Genomic DNA, 19045 nt, shown 5'->3' on the forward strand with positions numbered 1-19045 from the left:
CTTCAGGGAAATTAAGTCTGTACTCACCAGGGAATTGGTGGGAGGAAGAAATCAAGGGGAGAGCTGTGTGTTGGATTGCTAGCCTGATTTGGCATTTCCTCTGGGTGAATAGGAAAGTCCTTTTTGTTCCCAGGACTGGGGAACGGAGAGGGGGAATCACTCTGTGTAGTTTCACAGAGCTTGTGTCTGTGTATCTCTCCAGGAGCACCTGGAGGGGGGAAGGGAAACAGGATTATTTCCCTTTGTTGTGAGACTCAAGGGATTTGGGTCTTGGGGTCCCCAGGGAAGGTTTTTCAGGGGGACCAGAGTGCCCCAAAACACTCTAATTTTTTGGGTGGTGGCAGCAAGTACCAGGTCCAAGCTGGTAACTAAGCTTGGAGGCTTTCATGCTAACCCCCATATTTTGGACGCTAAGGTCCAAATCTGGGAATAAGGTTATGTCACCCCTGGGGGAGGTGACCTTTGACCCCTAGGGCAGCATGCCCCTGGTGGGGGGCTGGCACCCTGGCTCCTAATCCAGGGCAGGTGGAGGGTCTGGGGCTCCCCACAGTGGCCTGGGCTCCCTGAGCAGCTCTTACCACTTCCCCGCTCTAGCTTCCGGCCTGGGCAGGGCCACGGAGGGGGAGCATTTTGAAAAGGTCACCCCAGGTGGCCCCGGTGGGTGCAGCAGAGAACATAGTGACTTGCCTGTCTGCGGACAGGGACCCCCCCGAACACCCCAGCCCCCCCCCGAGATAAATGAGATGTGAATTCAATGTCTGTGCCAGTCTTCAAACGATGGGGGGAAGGGGGTGCTTGGTTCGGGGGGCAGGGACTGGGGATCGGGGCGTTTCCCCTCTAGGGGACTCCGGCTCCCCCTCTAGGGGACTCCGGCTCCCATCCAGCCTCAGGGCAGGGACTGGCTGGCTCAGGGGGTGGAGAATGGGGCATTGGGCCTCTCCGCTCTTTGCCCACAGTCAAGATGGCTTCTCTCTAGCTGCCCCTCGTGTGGCCCACAAGGGCACCTCCAAGAGAGCCTCTTGGAGTGTTTTATTTCCCTGCCCACAGTAAAGATGTCGCCTCCTCTCTGCTTCCCTTTGCCCACAGTAAAGATGGCTCATTGCCCATCACAACCCCCCCGCCCACACTCAAGATGGCACCACTCTCATTACATCCTCCATGCCCACAAACAAGATGGCGACTCTCTGACTACACCCCTCCCTTCCCACAGTCAAGATGGCGCCTCACTGAATATACCCCTCCCTGCCCACAGGCAAGATGGCGCCTCTCGGACTACATCCCTCTCTGCCCACAGTCAAGATGGCGCCTGTTCTAGTCCGCTCCCCTTTGCCCAGGGACAGGATGGGGGTAGGGGGCTGGGCCTCGGCAGGAAGTGGAGCTGCGGGGGGAGCGAGGGTCCCATTGGGTCTGTCTGTGTCCAATCAGGGCGCTGGTGCCGGGCAGTGGGGGGAGGGGACGACGAGGGGCGCAGCCTGGGCCCCCCTCTGGCCGTGGGGCCGGCACCCTCGACCCTCTGCTCGGGGCGGAAGTGACGAGCCCCGGCTGCCAAAATGTCGGCGCCCAGAGGGAGCTGTAAGTACTGGGGGGGCGCCCCCCTCACCGGGGACTGGGGGAGCACAAAGAGCCAGGAGTGGGGAACCCCCAGCTCTGGCTGCAGCCCCCCTGCTCTGACTACTGGCCCCCACGCCCCTTCCAGGGGCAGGGGGAGAACCCAGGAGTCCTGGCTCCCAGCCCCCCTGCTCTGACCACTAGACCCCACTCCCCTCCCAGAGCCAGGGAGAGAACCCAGGAGTCCTGGCTCCCAGCCCCCCTGCTCTGACCACTAGACCCCACTCCTCTCCCAGAGCCAGGGAGAGAACCCAGGAGTCCTGGCTCCCAGCCCCCCTCCTCTAACCACTAGACCCCACTCCCCTCCCAGAGCCAGGGGGAGAACCCAGGAGTCCTGTCTCCGAGCCCCCCTGCTCTAACCGGTGGACCCCACTCCCCTCCCAGAGCCAGGGAGAGAACCCAGGAGTCCTGGCTCCTAGCCCCCCTGCTCTGACCACTAGACCCCACTACCCTCCCAGAGCCAGAGGGAGAACCCAGGAGTCCTGGCTCCCAGCCCCCCTGCTCTAACCGCTAGACACCACTCCCCTCCCAGAGCCAGGGAGAGAGCCCAGGAGTCCTGGCTCCCAGCCCCCTGCTCTAACCGCTAGACCCACTCCCCTCCCAGAGCCAGGGAGAGAACCCAGGAGTCCTGGCTCCCAGCCCCCCTCCTCTAACCACTAGACTCCACTCCCCTCCCAGAGCCAGGGGGAGAACCCAGGAGTCCTGGCTCCCAGCTCTCTCCCTCGCTCTGACCACTGGCCCCCATGCCTCTGCCAGAGCGGAGAAGAGAACCCAGCAGTCCTATCCCGCCCCCGCCAGTCACAGGTTTCTGCTGGCTGGTGGCCCGAGCGTTTATAAATAGAGGGGCAGAGCCAGGGCTTTGGAATTAATCTTTCTCTGCTCGGGACACTGAGAGCCAGGCAATGGCGATCAGCAGATTAACGAGGCCGGCGGCTTTATAACGGTCTGTGGGTAATTACCAGTCCCCTGAGCCAGGCTGTCCCCACCCTGGGGCGGGATCAGGGCCAGCGCCACCTAGAGGGAGTATCACTAACTCAGCTCCTGTTTGCGATTCCCAGAGGCATCCGTGGGACCCGGCGGTGATGGAGCTCTTTGGCACTGATCTGCCTGGGGGACTGGGCACCGGCTGGGCAGAGGAGCCCGGGCAACCCCCCAGCCGGGCGCCTGGCACCATCGAGCGCATGATCCCGTGCTCAGACCCGGAGGACGGCCCCGACGGGCTGGCGCCGACCCCGCTGACGGACAACGGGGCGGGCGCCCGGGTGCCCTTCCACTGCTCCGAGTGCGACAAGAGCTTCCGGTACCGCTCGGACCTGCGGCGCCACTTCGCCCGGCACACGGAACTCAAACCCTTCCAGTGCCCGCACTGCAGCAAGAGCTTCAAGCACTCCTTCAACCTGGTCAACCACATCCGCAGCCACACCGGCGAACGCCCCTACCGCTGCACTGTCTGCCCCAAGGGCTTCCGCGACTCCACCGGCCTGCTCCACCACCAGGTGGTGCACACGGGCGAGAAACCCTACTGCTGCCACGTCTGCGAGCTCCGCTTTTCCTCCCGCAGCAGCCTGGGCCGGCACCTGAAGCGCCAGCACCGCCCTCCCCCCGGAGGGGGCGCCCCCGAGCCGCCCAGCGCCACCCGCTGCTTGGAGCACCTGTGTGGCCAGGGGCGGGCGGCCCCTTATGGCTGCGGGGCCTGCGGGCGCCACTTCCGGCAGGCGCCCGAGCTGGGGAAGCACTGGCTGGCTCACACCGACATCAAGCCCTTCAAGTGCCCCGACTGTGAGCGGGACTTTAACGCCCCCTCCCTGCTGGAGCGCCACAAACTCACCCACGCCAAGGACCGGCCGCTGCTCCTGCCCTGCCAAGGCTGCGCGGGCAAGGGGGCACCGGGGCAGCAGGGGCCGGGCTGCCCGGCCTGTAAGCCCCAGGACACCCGCCCCCTGGACAGCCTGTACCAGTGCGAGTGTGGCACCTTCTTTGCCAATGCCGGCGCCCTGGCCGCTCACCTGGCTGCCCACACGGGCGAGGCCTCCTTCACCTGTGGCATCTGCAGCATGAGCTTTGGGGCCCTGCCACCCCTGGAGGCCCACCAGCTGAGCCACGCCATGCTGCTGTCCCCGGAGGGCGCCCCTCAGCCAGTGGCGGCGGGGCCTGTGCTGCCGGCCAGCGGGGAGCTGGAGCACCACCTGCTGCCGCGGCTGGAGCTACGGGCTTTCCCCGCCCGGCCTGGCAAGAAGCTCTACAAGTGCACGGAGTGTGAGAAGTTCTTCCGCAGCCCGCGGGACCTGGACCGGCACGTGCTGGTACATACGGGCGAGAAACCCTACCAGTGCACCGAGTGCGGCAAGTTCTTCCGGCACGAGTGCTACCTGAAACGACACCGGCTGCTCCACAGCGGGGAGCGCCCCTTCCAGTGCAGCGTCTGCCACAAGGGTTTCATCACTTTCAGCAACCTCTCCCGCCACCTCAAACTGCACCGTGGCATTGACTAGCCGGGCGGGGCCCCTGGCAGCCCCGGCCGGCCTACACGTCCTGCCTCCCACCTCCGGCTCTCCCTGCTGGCATAGCCACAGGCCGGCATGTTCTGCTCGGGTGTCCTCTCGGTGCTGGGCTGCGCACACCGGTTGGTTGTTATAGGGTCTCTGGCACATGTCAGTTTGTTTTTGTAGGGTCACTCAAGCACTGGGCTGCACAGATTGGTTTGTTATTGTAGGGTCTCATTGCACTTGCCGGTTTGTTTTTGTAGGGTCACTCATAAGCGCTGGGCTGCACAGATCCGTTTGTTATTGTAGAGTCTCTTTGCACCTGCTGGTCTGGTACTGTAGGGTCTCATTGCGCACGCTAATTTGTTTTTGTAGGGTCTAAATTCAAATGGCAATCTATTGCTGTAGAGTTACTCCTGAGCGTAAGCCAGTTTGTTGTTGCAGGATCACTTGTTAGTGCTGGGTTGTACACAATGGTTTGTTGTTCTAGGGTCTCATTGTACACGTTGGTTTGTTATTGTAGGGTCTCACTACATATGCTGGCTCATCATTGTTTGGTCCCTCTCAAGCTTGGGACTGCACAGAGAATTGTTGTTAGAGGGAGTTGGGACTCTCTGGGCCAGTCTGTTCTTGTGGGGTTTTTGAAAGTGCTCAGGCAGCTGTGCGCCCTAGGCTAGTTATCAGCCCTGCCCTTGCTTCCACGGGACAGAAGACTCGGCAGTCACTTAGAAGGAATATATCTAGGGATTCTGCATTGAGACTACTGACTCCCCCTGCCTGCACCGCCCGGCATCCCCACTAGGGGTCTCTGGGCCCAGAGGGACCTTGGCACTGCCCCAGCCTGTGCTGCCCGGCATCCCCACTAGGGGTCTCTGGGCCCAGAGGGACCTTGGCACTGCCCCAGCTTGCAACGCCCGGCATCCCCACTAGGGGTCTCTGGACCCAGAGGGTCCCTGGCACTGCTCCAGCCTGTGCTGCCCGGCATCCCCGCTAGGGGTCTCTGGGCCCAGAGGGACCTTGGCACTGTCCCAGCTTGCAACGCACGGCATCCCCACTAGGGGTCTCTGGGCCCAGAGGGACCTTGGCACTGTCCCAGCTTGCAACACACGGCATCCCCACTAGGGGTCTCTGGACCCAGAGGGACCCTGGTGCTTCCCCAGCGTGCACTGCCCGGCATCCCCACTAGGGGTCTCTGGGCCCAGAGGGACCCTGGTGCTTCCCCAGCGTGCACTGCCCGGCATCCCCACTAGGGGTCTCTGGGCCCAGAGGGACCTTGGCACTGCCCCAGCTTGCAACGCCCAGCATCCCCACTAGGGGTCTCTGGGCCCAGAGGGACCCTGGTGCTTCCCCAGCGTGCACTGCCCGGCATCCCCACTAGGGGTCTCTGGGCCCAGAGGGACCCTGGTGCTTCCCCAGCATGCACTGCCCGGCATCCCCACTAGGGGTCTCTGGGCCCAGAGGGACCTTGGCACTGCCCCAGCTGGGGGTCTGGCCCCATGGACTCAATGGAGCTACGGCCCATTGACCCCAGCTGGGGGTCTGGCCACATGGACTCAGTGGAGCTATGGCCCATTGACCCCAGCTGGGGGTCTGGCCCCATGGACTCAGTGGAGCTATGGCCCATTGACCCCAGCTGGGGGTCTGGCCCCATGGACTCAATGGAGCTACGGCCCATTGACTCCAACTGGGGGTCTGGCCCCATGGACTCAGTGGAGCTACGGCCCATTGACCCCAGCTGGGGTCTGGCCCCATGGACTCAGTGGAGCTACGGCCCATTGACCCCAGCTGGGGTCTGGCCCCATGGACTCAGTGGAGCTATGGCCCATTGACCCCAGCTGGGGTCTGGCCCCATGGACTCAGTGGAGCTATGGACATTGACCCCAGCTGGGGGTCTGGCCCCATGGACTCAGTGGAGCTACGGCCCATTGACCCCAGCTCGGGGTCTGGCCCCAGGGGCTCAATGGAGCTATGGACATTGACTCCAGCTCAGGGTCTGGCCCCATGGACTCAATGGAGCTACGGCCCATTGACCCCAGCTGGGGTCTGGCCCCATGGACTCAATGGAGCTACGGCCCATTGACCCCAGCTGGGGGTCTGGCCCCATGGACTCAATGGAGCTATGGCCCATTGATGCAAGCTGGGGGTCTGGCCCCATTGACTCAGTGGAGCTATGGACATTGACCCCAGCTGGGGGTCTGGCCCCATTGACTCAGTGGAGCTATGGACATTGACCCCAGCTCGGGGTCTGGCCCCATGGGCTCAATGGAGCTACATCCGATTTATTCTGGTTTATGCATCTATCATCTTGGGAGAGCAGAATATTGGAGCCACGAGGGTAATTTTAAGGCCGTGGCTGAAGGCTGCCCCAGAGACTAGGCAAGGCCTTTAACATACAGACTCGGACTCAGTCGGACCAGAAGGAATCTCCAGATTCTTCCCTGCACCGCGGTCCGTGCAACCCCGACCCAGGCAGCCTGAGCTGCCACACTGCCATCCAGCCCATGGGGAGGCATCGGTTTGGATCCCACCGCTGGCACCAAATCCTTAGTGATGGCCAAGACTCCTTCACATGCACGCACATCCTAGTCCGCGCTGGCAACTGGAGAACCAGCAAGCCTGGGAGCTTGGCTCTAGCCCTGCCTGTCTCCTCTAAGCCTAGAGCGCGGAGGCTGGAAACGGAAACAACTGCAGGATGTGGGGGTGTCACACAGACGCCCCTTTCCCAACCTTCCACATGCCCTCTCACCCGGCTAGGTCCTTGAAAAGATGCTTCTCTCCCATTGCACGCTGGTGTGTTATTGTAGGGTCTCTCGGTTGTGTGCTCCATACCCTTCGGTTATTGTAGGGTCTCTAAGAAATGCTCAAGGTCACGCTTGTTGTTATAGATTCTCTCAGGAGTTCTGGGGCTGCACACACCCTGTCATTATTGTAGGGTCTCTCATATTGCCGAGGGTCACACTTGTTATTGTAGGGTCATTTGCAGACGTTGCCAGTTCAGTACCACAGGGAAACTCCTGTGCTGCAGATGCTGGTTTATTATTGTAGGGTCTGTCATAAACACATGGTTGCCCGCACTGGTTTGCAGTTGTGAGATCTCTGCTGGACACTAGGCTGCAGCCACTAGGGCTTGTTATTGTAGGGTCTCCTCAACGCTGGGTCGCACACATCAGCTTGTTATTGTGAGGTCTCCCAGGAGTGCAGATCTGTGAACATTTTGCTCAGCTGCTAAAGGGTCACGGCGCTGGTTTTGAGGGGAGGGGAGACAGATTTTGGAGCTGGAGCTCGGAAGAGTGAATCTCAGATTTTGGATTGACTGGGCCTCCCCTATCCCTGGCTGAACGAGGAATCCCCTGCATGTGATATCCCGCCGTGGCGCCAACTCTAGTTCCCAAGAGCCAGATCCCCGTTTTAAAAGAATCTTTTTTTGGTTTAAAATAGTTTAGCGTCATTTTTTTCTCTCCCTTTGTCTGTAAAAAATCCCCCAAACTCCCCTGCTGAGAAGCTCAACACTAAAAAACCAGGAAATAAAAAAACTCTCTCCCTCCTGACCAAATCCCGGCTTTTATTTTTTCCGGATGCCAAAAACTGGCAGGGAGGGTATGGGGGATGAGGACAGGCCCCAAGATTGGGCAGGACTCCCTGGGACGTCTGCTCCTTTTTCTTTGGGTCAGCAAATCCAGTCAGCTCACCCCTTGTCAGATCACCCCTTTCGAAACTGATCAAAACCAGAGAGGCCGGTTGCCCCCTGCCTCTCTGGTGGGAAGGCTGCTCCAGGACCTCACTCAGTTTCTGGTTAAAAACTGCCTTTGAAATGGACCCACGGTCCATTTACTTTGGGCCTGTTCTGTCCTGCAGCATCGCTTGCTTTTCTCCCTGCCTGGTGGCGACGTCCGACGGTTTAGGTTAAACACGCCGAGCTCTTTCAGTCTCTGCTGCTACTCTCAGCTCTCCCGTAGCCCGATCAGCGTGTGGGTTTTCCGAACAAACCCAACTTCAGTTCGAACAGCAGCTCCTAAAATGAAATTGCAGTGGTTAGATTGATACACATTTTTTTTTGTACCCTTGATTATGATCTAGTTGTGGATCCACCAGCCGTGTCGCTGGTTAGCTTACCGAAAAGAAGATCGAGCGGTGATTTGGTTACGGTTACCTTCTGGGAGAAACACTACCCATGTAACGGGTGGTCTGTGTGATTTAAAGGGATCTGGGGCTCAGCCCAACCCCTGTTCCATGGCCTGGCTTACCCCATCTGGACCTGAGCCGCTGGTCACAGTTCAGGGCACATTCCTGGTGGAAGTAGAAATTCATGGAGTTTGCTGCCATCTTGTTTATTTACAAAGTCCTGGCGGACCACGAATGAGAGCGGTGTCTGAGCGTGCTGCCCCTCTACAGCAGACCCCGTAGTGCAGTCTCTAGCTTTTCCCATGTCCTGCACCGTGCTCACAGGCTGCTGCGTGGCTGTCTCGCTTTTCTGCCTCCGAGGCCTCTCTGTTGCCAGGATCCGTGGCCACATCTACGCTATAGGCTTTGGCCGATGCCCTCGGTACGGCGGCACACAGCCAACGGTTGCATACTGCTTGGGCGCTCGGCTGCTGGCGGCGCTGAGGGTGTGCGCTGGGAGCCCATGGCTAGTGTGCTGCGGAGAGGTGGCACAGAGGTGCCGCACGTTGCCATCTGGCTCGGTGCCTCTTGGGAACCTACCCAGAGATCTCAACTTTCTCCATCTCACAGTAACAATATAGGCAAGGGTCTGAGGTGGGGGGGGGGGAAGAAGCAATGTCAGAAGGAGGGCTGGGGGGACAGCTCCTGATCTCAGCCCAGAAAACCTCAAAGACACCCCCTTAGGAGGATTAGCCTTGAGCGGCTAAAGAAGAGTTTTGCGTGCTGTGAAAGACCCTGCAAATGAGGACCTTGTTCTCAGCTCTCAGGCCGGGGAGGAAATTATTGCAAGAACCAGAGCGAGCTGGGGGCGTGTTTTTGGGAAGAACACATAAGTTATTGGTCTCAAAAGCCGAGTGGGTGATATTTAATGCTCTGTGCTATACAGGAGGTCAGACGGATGGTTCCTCCTTGCTTTAAACTATTAATCTCTTACCTGCCTTCATCTGTCTATACACATTCCTGTTCTGCGTTTGGAAAAAAGCGGGATGACGAATTCACATGTGACAGTGCTAGGGAAATGTTTGCTATTCCCTCAGTAACTAGCATTTTAAATGACAGCTAGTAAAGTCAACCCATTTGCAATCAGCAGGCCCAGACAACTTGCACCCAAAAGCGTGCAAAGAATTGGCCGAGGCGCTCTCTGACCCATTAACAAACCTGCGGAAGTCCCTGAGGACCGGGAACAAGCGAATGTTGTGCCAGTGTTTGAAATGGTCAACAGAATGAACTGGGTACGTGTAGGCTGGTTAGCTTGATATTGATCCTGGGTAAAATCATGGGGAGGCCAATATGGGACATGGTCAGTAGAGAACGACAGGAGCTAAGAGCCTAGCTCCCGTAGATCACTTTCCATCAGCTGATCCCAAAGCGCTTAACCAAGGAGGGCAGCATTATCTTCATTTTAAAAAGGAGGAAACAAAGGCAGAGCGAGGGGCACCGTGATTTGGCCAAGGCCACCCAGCCGGCCAGTGGCAGAGCCGAGATTTGCTGAGTGTCAGTCCAGCGTCTTGCCCGCTAGACCACGCTGCCTGCCCCAATTAACGTCAGCCACGGTGGCTTTAGGGAGATAGCGAATCCAGTTCCCCGAGAGGCGGTAGCACTGTCTGGACGGAGGTTGACATGCCCCAGCCACTGCCCAACATTAAAGGGTGAAACGAGGTTTGGTAGCCAGAGCCACACCCCACTCCAAATCCTTCTACCCTTTGATTGAAAGCTCCAGGAACCAAGGAGAGACAAGTTGAAATGTCAAGTATTAAACGAAGCTTCCATCCGCACAACCTCCTTCATTCCTTGTGGCCAGCCCGTGCCTGGAGAAGGAAAAGCCGCCTCGTCTGACCGTCTCTTTGAGGGTAGTAACGGCCCTTTCGGGTAAAGAGACGTGAGCTCAGCTGGGCTTCACCAAGCTGTTGGGGTGCAGCTAGAGCCAGTGGAGATGTCGGCTGGATTTCTGGCCCGGTTCGGTCGGGGCAGCTCTCAGGATTAAGACGAATAAGGTCTGGGGTCCCAGGAGTCTGGGGGGTTGGATGGGGGCAGCCGTGATGGTGAAGTTTGCTCCAGTTGCCAATTTTTCTCCCCCTCCCCCAAATTTCTTTCTATAAGGACCCCAAAAGTGAGTGATGGGTGGAACAGCCCATCTCCATATTTGTCCACCGGTTAGGCCTGGTTCCTAACACCACCGATTTCTCACCCCACGCACCCATTTACCAAGCATGATGTTAACACAGTCCCTGAGTTATAGCAGGTGGCCTTTTGGTCTGGACTAATTCAGTCTTTCCCTGTCTCTTTTCTGCCTTTTCCCATCGGCCTTCATTAGTAGAGGTTACTGTGGCATCTCATGACCCGTCACAGACGTATTATAGCTGATCTCTCAATTAGGGGAAATCTGTAGGCCCAGGTGTTCCAAAATAATACAGGTTTGGTTGGTAAATTAGCTGTCCTGACGTAATACACTTAGGCTGCTGTCTGGCTTAATACCATCTGCCGCGATGCTTAAAAACCAGTGAGCGCTGTCTGAAATCAACACCGCCCCTATCAGAGGGGTTCAAAACTGGCTAACTGATAGATCTCAAAGAAGACGAGCTCTGAGAGCGCGAAAGCTCATGTGACGGAGTAGGGAGTGGGGCAGATTGACCTGGGAATGTTGCGGGGGAGTTTTATTGGGAATGTCTGCGTTGGTGATGGGAGAGCAGGGTGTGACTTCACTTCAGGGACAATAGCTGAGCACGTAACCTGAGCCCAGGAAAGGAGTTGGGGCCAGGTGGTGCCTTTTGCCCAGGACAAAGGCTGGATGAGGAGCCAGGGGGAGGCTGGGTGAGACGGCTGGAGGGGACTTCAGTTTGGAGCTGGCTGGGGAAACGGAGGGAGTCCCAGGGCTGGGGTCTAAGCTCCTTGCCCCCTAGAGGGATCTGACTGAGAGGTCCTGTTTGTACCTACAAGCTCTGTTTTGGACTGTGTTCCTGTCATCTAATAAACCTATTTTACTGGCTGGCTGAGTGTCATGGTGAATCGCAGGAAAAAGGGGGATGCTGGGCCCTGACTCCCCCGCACTCCGTGACACCTCGTCTCTCTCGCCAACAGAAGCTGGTCCAATGCATGATCTGAACGCACCCGCCTTCTCTCGCCAATATCCTGGGACCCACCTGGCTTGAACAACTCTGCGAAGGCTGCCCGAGTTGGACAGGGTTCAGAAAAGGGCTGCAAGAAGGATCGAAGGTCTGGGAAATCTGCCTTTGAAAGAGTGGCTTATGGAGCTCAATCTATTCAGATTCATAGGTACTAAGGACCGAGGGACTGGTCCAACTGCTGGTATAACGAGGCTGGGCGCAATTTGATTTTTATTTTTTTATAATTTTGGTGGAAAGCATCACTCTATTTTGAAGCCGTTTTTAATTTACTTTTACCCATTTCTACATGTTCACAGTTGCAGGTGTTGTACTTTAAGTCCTGCACAGGATCTTTTCAGGGGAATAAGGCAAAACATGTATTAATTAATGTAATACATGTATTAATTAACACTGTATCATATGCATATGATCTATTATACACACACACGTGCACGCTCTGTCTTGTTACCAGCGAGTTGCTCCCCTTAACTGCCCTGGCCAGGTGAGTTAGATGGGGGAGGAGTGGAGCTGGGCTTCTGCCGATCCGGATCGATGCTCCCATATTGACAAGACGAGATCCGGAGTCCTCTGCAAGACCCCTCCCATTTGTAGCAGCTCCCCTGTCATGCAAATCTGCACCAGGTTCAAAATCTGTGTCTGTGTCCCTTGGTCCTTTGTGCTGCTGTCTTCTGAGTGTTGTCCCAATGCTGCAAAGAGGCTGTTTCCAAAAGAACAGATTTCAGAGTAGCAGCCGTGTTAGTCTGTATCCGCAAAAAGAACAGGAGGACTTGTGGCACCTTAGAGACTAACAAATTTATTTCAGCATGAGCTTTCGTGGGCTACAGCTATATCTCCTGTCTGTGTGTTCCATTCTGTGCATCCGATGAAGTGGGCTGTAGCCCACAAAAGCTCATGCTGAAATAAATTTGTTAGTCTCAAAGGTGCCACACATACTCCTGTTCTTTTTCCAAAAGAAGGTGCTGGCTTCTAACCCCCAGGCCGTCAGTATGTCTGCTCATCTTTTATGAACCCCCCGACACCTTTTATTGTCCTTAGGTCTGGCTCCCAGCCCCTCTCCAAGGGCTGCAACTGTCTGGAGGTGCTGCCTCACCCCTCCTTCATTCAACAGGGCAATTGATTAAGGGGTGGGGGGGAGATCTTATTCTACTTCTAGCAAAAAGACGTTTTTCTTCTACTTTAACTATCCTTAGGGGCTATAACGGGGTCGGCAACCTTTCAAAAATGGGGTGCCGAGTCTTCATTTATTCACTCTGATTTAAGGTTTCGCATGGTGCCAGTCATACATGTTAACGTCTTTAGAAGGTCTCTTTCTATAAGTCTATAATATAGAACTAAACTATTGTATGTAAAGTAAATAAGGTTTTTAAAATGTTTAAGAAGCTTCATTTAAAATTAAATTAAAATGCAGAGCCCCCTGGACCAGTGGCCAGGACCCGGAAAGCGTGAGTGCCACTGAAAATCAGCTCGCGTGCCGCCTTCGGCACCCGTGCCATAGGTTGCCTACCCCTGGGCTGTAACATTATACCAAGGCTTAACACAAAGTTTTCTATATAGGGGCCTGATACAAAGGACTTGATACAAGGTTGTACAAAAATAGCTTAATACAGGGCTATACGAAGAAGCATAATACAAAATCATATGAAAGTTATGTGAAGATGCTTAATACAGAGATTTAGATACACAGGAACTTATGGGGGCGGGTCAGGCACTAATTATTTAATGCCAGACGATGTTGAGATTCATCATTTTAAAACACTAATGGTCAACAGCACCTGTCAAAATAAACAAAGCAAACAGCTGCATATTTAGGGCCCTACCAAATTCACAGCCATGAAAAACGCATCACGGACCGTGCAATCTGGTCTGTTCCTCACCCCCCCCCCCGCGCCCTGTGAAATAGACCAGCGTTTCCCAAATTGGGGGGCCTGACCCAAAAGGGAGTTGCGGGGCAATCACAAGGTTATTGTGGGGGGGGGTTGCAGTTACTTCTTCGCTGGCTTCAGAGCTGGGTGGCCGGGGAGCTGCGGCTGGTGACCGGGGAGCCGTGCTTGTTGGCCAGGCACCCAGCTCTGAAGGCTGCGCCCCGCCAGCAGCAGCGCAGAAGTAAGGGTGGCAATACCACAACCCCCACCCCCAATAACCTTGTGACCCCCCCAACTCCTTTTTGGGTCAGGGCCCTACAGTTACACCTCCAGATTTAAACAGCTGAACTCATGGCACTGATGATTTTTAAAATCCTGTGACCGTTGCATTGGCCAGAATGTACAGTGAATTTGGTAGGGCCCTGTGCATATTTCCTCCATTGCTTGGCTGTACAGTTTGATTCTTATGGATGAAAATCTTTAGGCAGTGGTTTGTGCGGGGGCAGTGAAATTGACCCTTATTGGGATGGCATTTACCCATAAAAACCGAATACTTCCAAGCCAAGGTAGGGGACAGGCCGGGAGACGGCCCTGAATGACGTCCAGCTAGTTTCTCTATGGGGCGACTGGATCACAGGCTCCACGGGGGAAGAGATTTCTGGGTGTAGGGTGGATTTCACTGAGCAGCAGAAGCCAGAGTGAAGGGAGATAAATTCAAGCTTGAGATAAGGGGCAGAATATTATCAGGGAGGAGAATGAATCCCTGAACCAATGGAGCTGGGGACTGGGCGGATTCATTATAAATAAGATCAGGGAGCTGTTTCTAGGGTTTAATTCACTGGGACAGATATTGCAGTTGGATTTAAATTCCCCAGGCTGCCTTTGGAAACCTGCTGCTCTTCGTCAGGTGGTTTGCAGTGGTGCACAGAGGATCCAGTTGAAATTGGGGCTCTGGCAGGCTAGGTGCTGCCCAGACACAGAGTCACGGAGCCTAAGGGCCATTGCTCAACACAATGTCTCAACCCCCCCCCCCCCTTTCCTATTTCTCTTTCTGCCTTTGTAAGTTACCAGGCCCCCCACTCCCCTCTCAGAGCCAGGAATAGAACCCAGGTGTCCTGGCTCCCAGCCCCGCTGCTCTAGCCCCGCTCCCTCCCAGAACTGGGGATAGAACCCAGGCATCCTGGCTCCCAGCCCCCCTGCTCGAGCCCCTAGCCCTGCTCCCCTCCCGGAGTTGGGGATAGAACCCAACCATCCTGGCTCCCAGCCCAGCCCACCCGTCCCGCTCTAACCACTAGACCCCACTCCCCCAAGCTGGAGATAGAACCCAGGTGTCCCAGCCCCCGGCTGGTCTCTGTATTTGCACTAGTGTGTGTGTGAGCACCAGTGTGTGTTTCTGAGGGGGACGAGATAGGCTGCGACACAGACACACTCCTCGCCCCCCTACGCCCCCCCGTCCTTGCACGGAGCCTGCAGCTGGCAGCAGAGGTAACACCCGGGCGAGCCCGAGCGGGGTGGGGCCCTGGCCCTGACCCGGGGATGCTGCATTTGGGGGGCGGGGGGCTCCAGGGCGCAGTGCTCCATGGGGGGAACTGGACGTGCAGCCCCCACCCCCCATGGGAGGAGCAGCCGGTTTGCAGAGAGCTTGGGGTGGGGGGCGAGTTAACCCTTAGAGAGGTGGAGAGGGAGCGAGCCGGGTACTAGTGACACTGACGGGGCCGGCCTGGGGGCCAGTCCGCCGCCCCCGTTCCTGCTCCAGGGCGGCGCTGGGGGCGCTGAGCTGTTGGGAGCTGGTGTTGGGGGGGGCTCGGCAGGGGGCACTGGGCTGCGGGGAGCGGGGGGGGTCAGTAGGGGGCGCTGGGCTGCGGGGAATGGGGCGGGGAGTCAGTAGGGGGCGCTGGGCTGCGGGGAATGGGGCGGGGGCTCAGTAGGGGGTGCTGGGCTGCAGGGGGTGGAGTGAGGGGCTTAGCAGGGGGCGCTGGGCTGTGGGGAGCAGGGCGGGGAATGGGGCAGGGGGTCAGTAGGGGGTCCTGGGCTGCAGGGAGCAGGGCGGGGGTCAGTAGGGGGCACTGGACTGCAGGGAGTGGGGCAGGGGCTCAGTGGGGGGGCTGGGCTGCAGGGGCAGGGAGCAGAGCAGGGGGTCAGCAGGAGGCACGGGGCTGCAGGGAGTGGGGCACGGGCTCAGTGGGGGGGCTGGGCTGCAGGGAGCAGGGCAGGGGGTCAGCAGGAGGCACGGGGCTGCAGGGAGTGGGGCACGGGCTCAGTGGGGGGGCTGGGCTGCAGGGGGCAGGGGGTCAGCAGGAGGCATGGGGCTGCAGGGAGTGGGGCAGGGTTTCAGCAGGGGGAGCTTGGCTGGGGGGAGCGGGGCAGGGGCTCAGTTGGGAGGCTGGGCTGTGGGGGGCTTAGCAGGGGGCGCTGGGCTGCAGGGAGCAGGGCAGGGAATGGGGCAGGGAGTCAGTAGGGGGTGCTGGGCTGCAGGGGGTGGAGCGGAGGGCTTAGCAGGGGGCACTGGGCTGCGGGGAGCAGGGTGGGGAATGCGGCAGGGGGTCAGTAGGGGGTCCTGGGCTGCGGGGAGCAGGGTGGGGAATGGGGCAGGGGGTCAGTAGGGGGTCCTGGGCTGCAGGGAGCAGGGCGGGGAATGGGGCAGGGGGTCAGTAGGGGGTCCTGGGCTGCAGGGAGCAGGGCGGGGAATGGGGCAGGGGGTCAGTAGGGGGTCCTGGGCTGCAGGGAGCAGGACGGGGGTCAGTAAGGGGCACTCTCCCCTGGCTCTCCCCTCTCCCTAGCCCCGATGCCCAAGCGCTGCCAGGTTGGGGGACATTTCCCATCATTACTTCCTCCCTGCCTGACCCCCCCCCGCATCTTTTCCTTCCCACCCAGAGCTCCCCACAATGGAGACTGAGCTGCCCGAGTCCCCTGCCTCCCCAACACCGGGTCTGCCCCCAGACTCTCCCCAGGAGATGCCGCCCCCGGAGCTGCTGGGCAGGCCCCCACGCCGGCTGCCCCACCAGTGCGCCTCGTGCCAGCGCCGCTTCGCCCAGGCCCATGGCCTCCGGCAGCACCGGTGCCGTCCCCGCGACCCGCCCACCCAGAGCCCTGCCAGCAGCGAATCCCACCGGTGCCACTCCAGCGCCAAGCGTGGGCACCAGTGCCGGGTGTGCGGGAAGCAGTTCAAATTCCCCTACTACCTGGCGCGACACGGCCTGACCCACGGCGGGCAGAAACCATTCCAGTGCCCGGTGTGCCATAAGGCCTTCCGCCGCCCGGCCCACCTGGCCCGCCACCAGCGCACCCACGCCCGCCAGCGCTTCCCGGAGCCGGCCGAGCGGCTGCGCCAGCAGGCCGGGCCCCCAGGCGAGGGGCACGGGGGCGAGGAAGCCGACGAGAAGCAGGTGCTGCTGCAGGCGGACTGGACGTTGCTGTGCCTGGCCTGCCAGGAGGCTTTCGAGACCAAGGGCGAGCTGAAGGCGCACAAGTGCTTCAAGGCGCGGGGCCGGGCCGGGCCGGGTGGCGCCCAGCGGCACCAATGCAACGTGTGCCACAAATTCTTCGCCCGTCCCTGGTCCCTGTCGCGGCACCGCCGGGTGCACACAGGCGAGAAGCCGTTTGCCTGCCCCGACTGCGGCATGGCCTTCCGCCTCTCCTCCTACCTCAAGCAGCACAGCCGGTGCCACGGGGCCGGGGCCGGGCTGCCCTTCGGCTGCCCGCTCTGCCGCCAGCGCTTCCGCAAGGCGGGCGAGCTGGCCAGCCACCGGCGGGCGCACGGGGAAGCCGCCCCCGGCCCGGAGCTGCCCCACAAGGGCTCCGAGTGCAGCGTCTGCAGCAAAGCCTTCAAAAGCAAGTACGACCTGGCCACCCACTTCCTGATCCACACGGGCGAGCTGCCCTACCCCTGCGGCCAGTGCGGCAAGCGCTTCCGGCGTCTCTCCCACCTCAAGCAGCACCAGGTCACCCACACGGGCGCCCGGCCCTTCCAGTGCGTGCTCTGCCAGAAGGAATTCAAGCGCCTGGCCGACCTGGCCCGCCACCGGCAGGTCCACCAGGGAGACAAGCCCCACCAGTGCGGCGTCTGCCACAAGTTCTTCTCCCGCGCCTACAGCCTCCTGCGGCACCAGCGCGGGCACCGGCCCGAGCTCCTGGCCGCCGCCCGGCCTGAGGCCTTCCTCAGCAACTCCTGCTTCGACAGCCAGGACCACTCGGCCTTCTGCACCCCCGAGGACGAGGAGGAGGAAGGGGGCGCGGCCGGTGGCTCTGGGGAGGGCTCGTGATGTGCCCGGTGGGCATTCTGAGCTGGATTGGGGGGGGAGGGCAGAGGGGGGATCCCCTGGGGCCTGGTGGGGGGACCCCTGGGTCAGAGTTGCAAGGAAAGGGTCCAAAGCCTTCCCCCATCTGCTGAGCCAGTCCTTGAACTCTATTCCTGGGAGTTTGGGGGGGGTGCATGGAGAGATATTGAAGGGGGGCAGAGGAGAGGTCTGGGGGCGTCAAAGGGAACGGAGCCTGTGAGAGGGTGAGATGAGGAGGTGGCATATTGGGGGGGTCATCCCACACCTCTGTCGCGGGGGGGGTGTCAGATGCTGAGATCCGCGGCTGGCTGGTTAATACCGAGGGGAGGGGAATTGGGGAGCAGCCCAGGCAGCACCGGGGATGGAAAGACAAAGTGGGGAATGGCACATGGGGCCCCTCCCCTCTAGGGGGCACCAGCCCCAGGGTGGGGACCAGCTGGCCTTGGCAGGGGGCAGGGAATCTCCCCTCTAGCGTTAGACACTGGGCTAGATGGGCCAATGGGTCTGATGTGGGGAGATCACGCCATGTTGTGGGATGGGGGAGGGGGTACCCCTCGATGGGTCACGCCATGATCTGGGATGAGGGGAGGGGGTACCCCTAGATGGGTCACACCATGATCTGGGATGGGGGAGCGGGTACCCCTAGATGGGTCACGCCATGTTCTGGGATGGGGGAGGGAGTGTCCCTCGATGGGTCACGCCATAATCTAGGATGGGGGACGAGGTACCCCTAGATGGGTCACGCCATGTCCTGGGATGGGGGAAAGGGGCACCCCTAGAAGGATTATGCCATTTGTTGGCAGGGGGTGGGCGGAGTATCAGGATGTAGAACTGTGGGTCCAAGAGCCCCATCTGTCCCTGCCCTGCTGCCTGACCCCACTGTGATCCCTGAGGGCAGTGGAGGGCCGGGCCCCCATCCTCCCCCATGGTTCCCTGACCCACTGACGCAGGGCCCTGCCCCAAGCCCCACTCCCTGCCCCTCCAGGCTGCTTAGCATCTCACTAAGTCACGGGGGGATGGAAAATTGGTTCCCATTGAGACAGGGAGAGTGCTCTGCATCTCAGCCCCCAGGGGTGTTGGGGTGCTGGGACCCCCAGCATGCAGCTGGCTTCCTGCAGCAACCCGGGGGGGGGGGGTCACACTGGGCACAGATCTGCTGGGTTTCTGCCAGCGGAAGCTTCATGGTCAGGGTGGCGCAGTTGGGGTGGTGGGTCAGACAGGGGCACCGTATGGCCCTGCGGGGGGGGGAGGAGGATACAGTCGCGCTCCCCCGTGCGTGGATGGAGACGTGCTAGGACCTGCTGTTGACAGTTCTGTCCAGCGACCCCCCCCAATAAATGTGACGGGGCCACGACTCGGGCTCTGCCTCCGTTGCTTTCGGCTGCTGGAGCGGGAGGAGGGGAACCCACCCCACAGCCTGGCTGGGGGCAGCCTGGGCATGGTACCAGCTGCCAGGCACAAGAACCAAGGCGTTTCTAGGCCTTGCACCACGAAGAAAAGTCTGGACATGTGACTGGAGGGAGACGGAC

General features: G+C 59.4%; 2 protein-coding genes across 6 annotated transcripts; both read left to right on the top strand.

Annotated features, from left to right (window-relative positions):
* Positions 1 to 1376: 1376 nt before the first annotated feature.
* Positions 1377 to 12120, top strand: FIZ1 (FLT3 interacting zinc finger 1). 4 transcript variants are annotated; one of them, XR_003998090.1, is made up of 4 exons: positions 1377 to 1572; positions 2667 to 4231; positions 9967 to 10121; positions 11331 to 12120. XR_003998090.1 is itself a non-coding variant. In XM_030544851.1 (2 exons), exon 2 carries the CDS (start codon positions 2691 to 2693, stop codon positions 4098 to 4100), a length of 1410 nt encoding a protein of 469 aa, XP_030400711.1. In that variant the 5' UTR covers positions 1377 to 1572; positions 2667 to 2690; the 3' UTR covers positions 4101 to 5736. The 4 variants fall into 4 exon arrangements, 1 of the variants encoding a protein (XP_030400711.1); XR_003998089.1 differs by lacking the exon at positions 9967 to 10121; XR_003998088.1 differs by lacking the exon at positions 11331 to 12120 and having other exon boundaries at positions 9967 to 10781.
* A 2535-nt stretch (positions 12121 to 14655) lies between these two features.
* Positions 14656 to 18497, top strand: ZNF579 (zinc finger protein 579). 2 transcript variants are annotated; one of them, XR_003998091.1, is made up of 3 exons: positions 14656 to 14724; positions 16114 to 18196; positions 18241 to 18497. XR_003998091.1 is itself a non-coding variant. In XM_030544855.1 (2 exons), the coding sequence occupies exon 2, from the start codon at positions 16125 to 16127 to the stop codon at positions 17499 to 17501; it is 1377 nt and encodes a 458-aa protein (XP_030400715.1). In that variant the 5' UTR covers positions 14656 to 14724; positions 16114 to 16124; the 3' UTR covers positions 17502 to 18497. The 2 variants fall into 2 exon arrangements, 1 of the variants encoding a protein (XP_030400715.1); XM_030544855.1 differs by having other exon boundaries at positions 16114 to 18497.
* Positions 18498 to 19045: the final 548 nt, after the last annotated feature.

This window comes from Gopherus evgoodei, unplaced genomic scaffold (assembly GCF_007399415.2).
Source record: "Gopherus evgoodei ecotype Sinaloan lineage unplaced genomic scaffold, rGopEvg1_v1.p scaffold_35_arrow_ctg1, whole genome shotgun sequence".
Classification (NCBI taxonomy): domain Eukaryota; kingdom Metazoa; phylum Chordata; order Testudines; family Testudinidae; genus Gopherus; species Gopherus evgoodei.